This window comes from Montipora capricornis, unplaced genomic scaffold (assembly GCF_036669925.1).
Source record: "Montipora capricornis isolate CH-2021 unplaced genomic scaffold, ASM3666992v2 scaffold_492, whole genome shotgun sequence".
In the NCBI taxonomy this organism is placed as follows: Eukaryota; Metazoa; Cnidaria; class Anthozoa; order Scleractinia; family Acroporidae; genus Montipora; species Montipora capricornis.
Window position 1 is genome coordinate 200,001 of NW_027180230.1, and position 7,500 is coordinate 207,500.

Sequence of the window (7,500 nt, forward strand, 5' to 3'; positions counted from 1 at the left end):
TAAGGGAATCTGGCTTTGTCGTTAACAAATTTTTTTACATTTTTGCTCAAAGAATGCATCATACAAATTGACTTCAAAAGTTTAAAGAACTTGTTAAACCAGGAGCCCATCAGTAGGAGCTTGCCTCCCCCATACAAGCCCTATGAGTCAACCTCTGCCCGTATATTTCTATTTTTAGAACGCCACAAGTTGTTTGGCACTGCACGCGCTGTTTAAAATAGCCAATCAGAATAAATTCATTGTATAACGAAGACAAAAATAGCAAAAACAATGTACGGAAATTGTGTGAATTGATGTAAATTAATGTAAATGTCAGTCTCCTGCTGAAGGGTTGGTTCCAAAAATAGAAAGATACGGGCAAAGGTTGACTCAAGGATATGGTTCAACTAGTTAAATCTCGAATTTTAAGCCTTACATAAGGAGCCAGTGACTTTCATATAACCTGCAATGCATTTTGTTTCCCCCCACAAAATTTTGCATAAACTATTGTTTTCAAATGCACTCGGGAATAGTTGACAATCTGTGGGTTCACACTGAGCACTAAGTCTGTCTTAGCCTAAGTCAAGCCAAGTCACTCTAAGTCCGCTTAAGCGTTCAGACATATCTAGAAGACAAATTCTTTCCGCGCAAAGCTGTCATCATTAACGATAAAAATAACAGATAAGGTAACTAACATCATAAACGTGGCGAGGTAGTCACGTTCCATTTTAGCGAAGAAGTTGAGATCAAAATGAGACCAAGAAGCCGTAACATCGCTGTAATTGCGACTGTTGTCTTTTTATTAAATTTACAAAGGTTGATCAGCCAAATAACCTTACAAAATTTTATGTTCCTTCGTGAAAGAATGATGGAAGATTTTGTCCAAGAGACTGAAAGCCTGCTTTTTCTGACCGCCCTACTTTTGAGCATTCACCGAAGACGAGGTAATTTTGGGCACATAAGAAGAAGAGCGTGGGCCTGGCCAAGACCGCAGAACTGGTTTGATGTAATGCTAGCATCACCTCGGCTGAACGTTCTTTGGAAACCAAACTTTCGAATGGAACGTGAAACGTTTGACGAGCTTTGCCGAATTCTTCGTGGTGATCTGATGAGACAGGAAACGAGATTGAGAAAGCCTGTGTCTGTAGAGAAGCGTGTTGCTGTTGGTGTTTGGAGACTTTCCACTGGAAACAGTTATAGGTCATGTGGACTGCAGTTTGGCGGGGAAAAATCTACAGCTAAAGTGATATGTCAAGAGTTCGAGGAAGCTTTGTGTCGAAAAGAGGACTTATTTATTCGATTCCCTTACACTGAAGACGAAGTGCAAGAAGCAATGGACACCTTTGAAGAAGAATACAAGTTTCCACAAATTGTAGGAGCAATTGACGGCTGCCACATAGAAATCAACGCGCCACCGGAGAACAAAGAAGATTACTTTAACAGAAAACAGTATTATAGCATCAACCTGCAAGGGATAGTGAACTCGCAGCTGCTTTTTCAATATGTAGCAGTGGGTTATCCCGGTAGTATTCACGATGCAAGAGTGCTACGACTGAGTGGATTTTTGACCTTGCAGAAAACGAAGATATTTTTTCAGCACCAACAAGAATGGTTAATGGGGGACTGTTGAGGCCAATGCTAGTAGGTGACAGTGCTTATCCTTTGAAAAACTGGCTAATAAAGCCCTTTTCAAACAGAGGGCGCCTATCGCCTCAGAAAAGACGCTTTAATGTAAAATTAAGTGCAATGAGATCAGTGATGGAGAGGGCGTTCGGCTTTTTAAAAGGACGTTGGAGGCTTTTACTAAAAAAGATTGAACAGAGTCACACTTCGTACCGCGAAGCGTGACAGCAGCATGTGTTTTACATAATTTTTGTGTGATGCAAGGGGATTCATTTGATGATGATGACGATCGCCCACCACCGGACGATCCAAATGACGCAGAGGAAGATGATGAAGCACAAGACGGATCAGCTACACGCCAAACTATGCTAGATTATCTACTTTCTCAGGGTGCACTTTAATTCAGCCACCTTCCTCATTGAGCCATAGGACGCACTGTAATTCAATGGCGTGACAGTGTTTTTCTTTATAAAACGCACATTTCTTGACCTTGATTTTAAAATTTTCCGTTTCTTGTTCCCCAAAGCTGTGTTACAATCAATAAAATGCTCAAAAAGATTGAATGCCTGTTACTCTACTATTCATAATACAAGTAATAAATGAAGCTTCTGCGAAGCCAGCTAGTTAACAACGACAGACCATGTAAATGTTCAAGTTAATCGGCAATGCACGCAACAGCTTTTTAGTCACTTTTTAAACAGTCGTAAAGGGCACCCCAAATCTCCAGCAATACGCTAGTTTCATCTCTGTTCCAGTCGGCTCTTGTGCTCTTAGACCCTTCTGAGTTCCGACTTGGCTCGCTGCTCACCTCTGAAGAACCTGGAGGCACTGGTATGGGAGCCATCATGGGTGGATACTAAGCTCCAAATGGTGGCATAAATGGAGAAGGAGACCGACTAAACTGAGGTGGTGAAGCCGCATTAAAAACATGAGGCATTCCTGCTTCAGATCTTTTGGGAAATCGGCGAGGAATATCATAAGAAAACAAAAATTACACTTACGTAGGCCAATCAAAAAGTGATCAAGCCATGCAACTTAATTTTGTTCGTGACAAGAAACTTGTTGCGTGATTTCTTTGCTTTTGGCACCTAACACGGGAATCTCCATCTCCATCTCCATCTCCATCTGGATAAAACCCACGATTTTGACATTTTTTTGGTATCAGGTTTGCTTAAGTCAGCCTTAAGTCATGTTGGAAACAGACTTATGAACCGCTTAGGTCGTTTGAGTTTGCCGACACTAAGACAGAAATCACGCTTCTGTGACTTAGTGGTTCACATCTGTCATTTTCACTAAGTCGACTTAAGAGATTACTAAGTCATACTTAGTGGTCTAATGTGAACCCAACTAATAGTTTCTGCAAGATTTGTAGGGAAAACAAAATGCATTGCGGGTTGTACGAAAGTGGTGCATTAGCCATCAAAAACTGATAAATTCTTAGGTTGCAAAGGCGCGAATCATCCCATACATTCTTTGTAAAATCTCGAATTTTCAAAGCGTCATTGCTCAGAGATTACCTGAAATATCCAGTTCCCATCTTCAGAGATAGCTTATTATGCAATGCATTTTCAATTTCAGTACCTTATTCCTGCATAACTGATTAGAAAACGGCAACCTTGTGCTAATGAGGTAAACTACGGAAGCCCATAGAGCAGTTTTCAATTGAGTGTTGTAAAACCAAAATCAAAGTAATTATTTTGGCCAATCAAAAAGGTCGGAGACATTCCAGTAAACCAATCAAAGCTCGAAGTAATTACTCGTAGCCGACACAAAGTGCGGGAAAATGTGCATGCGCGAGCCACGATTGGTTTTGGTTTCACTTTTGATTGGTTGAATAATTGGCGCGGTATAAAACATTTTCGTTGAAATTCCTTATGAGCGTTCTTACTAAACAGTTACAAGAGAAAGAGAAAGGCAATTTTTAAAGAACTCTAGTTATAAACAACCAGCAATTTACTTACCAGTAGTGGTTACACGAATTTTTACACATAGAAATATCATCCAGTCAATTTTAAATGGATGTCAGTATTTCTATAACCATAGCATAAATTCAATATTGTGCACTGCTTATAAAATTCTGACCAAGCATGATTCACGTTTCAGTATTGTGAAAAAATAAACTTTTTGCATCCAGAAAAAATATTTTCAATTTTACCCTCTCATAATGGACAAACTAAATTACCCTTAAAATATAGTGACCACCACCAACCATTTCTCAATAGTAATACTGCTCAATCAAATATTAGGGTTGTGCAAAACTAAAAGGAGCTAAACTACAAAACTAACAGTTATTACAAGTGCAGTCTCTTACGAAAGTGTTTGTAATTCTAACAAGGAGGCTTGTAAGTACTGCAATCTTGCATTTATTCACTGTTTCTTTGAAAATCTGTTTGTCAGCTCTTTTTCCATGTTTGCTGTCTGAATCTAGATTCTGTCATTTTTCATTAATTTTAGACATTGACTTGCCAGTTTTCTGCTTTTTGAAGTTTGTTGTTAGTGCTTTCATTTAGCTTTGAATAAGAAACAGGACTTTGCCTGCAGCTGACAGTCGGTTTGCTCCTGAACCACCTTATAATTTGCACACTTAAACACATATACTTTCCTTTGTACTGAAGATAGCTTCATTGTGATAATCATTACAATTTAAGAAAATGTTGTAAAGGTGCATTAGGCCATTTTGCAGTTTTGAGCTTAGTATCCCAGCCTTTCAGTGAAAGTGAGGCTGAGGTTCACCTTGTCTTGATAGAAACCTCTTTCTTTTTCTTATAGAACAACGCTTAAAAAACACCAGTTTGCATAAGAAGAACATGATTTACATAATGAACCCAGAGAGGATGCATCAAAACAAAGTCAACTCCAGCCTTGTTTACACCTGTTATCACATACGGGGCAAAATTACTGAATGCTGATTGGCTGACACAGAGGCCATCTTTTCTTAATCACGAGGGCACTTTTGGTAATCAAGAGGTCATGATTACTTGATCCCGATCGGTTTAAAGTTGCTTAGCAACGAGGTTATTGCTAAGATTTGTTGTTGATTAAAATTTTCTGCAACACTGGCTTCCCGTTTTGTTAAAGTCGACGAAGAGTTTATTGAGGAACTAAGAAACATAAGTAAGAACAAAAACACAAAAAGAAGTACGGACTACTGGACTAACGACGAGACGAGAGGAAAAAATGAGCAACTTGAAAGCTACGAAGTACCAGAGCTTAACGAAGCGCTCGCCCAATTTTTTGCTTGAGCTGAGGAAGGAAAATGGTAAAGACTACGAACCAGACTCGCTGAAGGTAATGCCCTTTATGTGATAAACAAGTAATCGCAAGTGCCCTGGGGCAATTAACGGTTAATTTCACTTGTATTTTCAAAAATTTCGAAATTGCCCTCGTCGCTTCGCAACTCGGGCAATTTTGTGAAAACTTTGAAAATACGCGTGAAATTAATCTTTAATTGCCCTCCGGGCCATGTGATTACATATACTAACTGTAAAATGTTCTACTGATCTCCCGCCACACCAACACACATACATACATGTGCAAAGGTTGGAGGCTTAAGTTTAGCTTTTAATTTCTACGAGTAGGGAAAATATAAATACATTATTTAGTGCCCTGGGAGTATCCAGATGAAGGAATATCCTGGATAAGTTTATTTGCATTCAACAGAGTGAAATCTTTAAATTCAGCTAAGGGACTAAAGAGGTTAAAGAGTGGTGTATAATTTTTAATTGGAAGGAAAAAAAAGGCTCAAGAATTTGTATTTCACTTTGCTGAATGCAAGAAATTTTTGCTGGTCAAAGAAGGCATGCATAGATAAAAGGGTTCTAGTTTCCTTGAAAGTTCACCTTGTAATGAACCGAGGATGTCTCTACAAGAAAAAGACATTGACAACTATGAAAACATTAGGTTGAGAGTTCTTCCTTATGTTTTTCGAACCACTGACTGAATTCCACAACATTTAAATACATTAGGGGGCACCGTTTGATGTCTGCAAAGCTATCATGAGCCCTGGAAGACTCATGAGTAAAGGGATCAAGCCTCACTAGGTCAGCCACCATTTCCCTTTCATCCTCTAAGGATGCACGAGTGGTGTGTTGAACAGACTTCTTGTGAACTGCTTTGTGATCTGACTGATTCCTGTTGTTGCTTTGCACACTTTGCTTATGGACTTTATGGTCTTGTTTGCCCCCATGTGCTGAACAATGTTTTTGCTGCATCTGTTCGATATCCCCTGAGCTAAATCATCCTCAATATTCTTTCCTGCACCTCCCCTCCAGTTAACGAAGAATTCCCATTTAAACTCCTCTGACAGCCTAGGGGTCAACATGCCCTCAACCTGTGAAATGCTTACGAACATTTCAATAGCATACTTGCTATATGCTCCGATTGACTTGAACACTGATAACAAAAGTTTCTGGTTGATGAGATTTCTGTTGCCATCAGCTTCTGCTGCAGTGTCCTTCATTTGCATTATCAACATTGACAAGAAAATTACACACAACCCATAGTTTTTAGCAAAATCTTCTTCATCATGAGAATCATCATTTACTTTCTGCAGCAGGAACTTGTCAATGAATTTGGCAAAAATTTTATCAAAGTATTTTCTTCTAGTGTACTTACTGGCATGAGCAATGTTATCTAGGAATACATTTCGAGTTGGCTTGTCATCAAGCTTTTGCATTCCAAAGAAATTGAGTGCTGCAAGTACAATGTAAGCTCTCCCTATGCTGAGAAATAAGTCCTCACTTCCTTCATAAGAACCTAAAACTTTTCCTGGAGTGGTATTTCTGCGATTGTACTTTTCTCTAAAACATTTCAAAGTTCCAACCTGATTCACTGACTCTGGCTTATGCAAAAAGGAGTAGCAATATTGAAGGAGGGATGCTTTAGTATGCCACATAACAGGCGTGAATGGAGAACAATGCTCAAATCTATCTGTTGGTGTGTGTGCCCCTGAAAGTAGGTCCTTAGCGCCAGCAAATCGAACTCTTGTTAGCTGATTCCCAGCAAATACAACTTTCATGTCTTTCATAGGATCATTTGGAGTTACTTGTGTATGGGCATTCGTCTGGCCAGGTGCTGCAGGTCCAGCAGGTATAAGTGGATCATCTGTATCCGGCATCTCCCGCAGTAAACCAGCTTCAACATAAATCTCAGCGATCCATTTCTCATAGTTTCTGAGTATTGTGACACAGTCTTCATACTTTGCCTCATTAGCATTGATGATAGGCATGGTGACAATGGTTGACTGTTGTGCCATGTGTTCACTGTACTGATGGGGAATGTGGTCAGGAATGACGCCTTTCAGAAACTTGAACTGTGGCAGGAACTCCAAGGTAATTCGTCCGACAATAATCTTGGCACTTTCTGCATATTGCTTCCACTCACTCACACACAAAGAAAAGGTACTGTGTGGAAGATCTTTGATATTCCCCTTTGGAGACTCCTTTGATAAATGAGTGAAGTTAAGTCTGTTCTCAATAAGATTGCTTGCAAAGATATGGAGATCTTCATTGTTAATGTCTTTTCGCATGCTGCCCTGTATAATCTTTAAATCCCAATTGTCCCCAGTACCCAGAACACTTTCCCTTCTTTGATCTTACTGACCACGAGATCTGAGAAGTGGCGTCCAAGCATTGTCATGATGGTGTCTCTTCGTGAATGAGACAAGCAAAAACCCAGTTTATTCAGTCTCTCTTGTAACCACAAGAAAAACAAACAAAAAAGTTATGATCTGACTAACAAACTGAATATTTTTGTATGAATCCTGTAAACTCTAAGATCACAATTTTAATTCTCATTGGTTGTCCCTACTTATTTCCTACAGAAGTTGATAAAATATCAAGTAAAATTCAACTTGTGTGATCATGTCCATAATTCTCATGACCACTCTGTTTTACAAAG

General features: G+C 39.3%; 1 protein-coding gene and 1 pseudogene across 1 annotated transcript; one reads left to right on the forward strand and one right to left on the reverse strand.

Moving 5' to 3' along the window:
* The first annotated feature begins 844 nt into the window (after positions 1 to 844).
* On the forward strand, positions 845 to 2,003 carry LOC138036633 (uncharacterized). Its single transcript, XM_068882760.1, has 2 exons — positions 845 to 1,502; positions 1,867 to 2,003. The coding sequence occupies exons 1-2, from the start codon at positions 845 to 847 to the stop codon at positions 2,001 to 2,003; spliced, it is 795 nt and encodes a 264-aa protein (XP_068738861.1).
* Positions 2,004 to 5,498: 3,495 nt separating this feature from the next.
* The window catches only part of LOC138036634 (uncharacterized), a 2,995-nt pseudogene continuing 993 nt past the window's right edge, over positions 5,499 to 7,500 (reverse strand).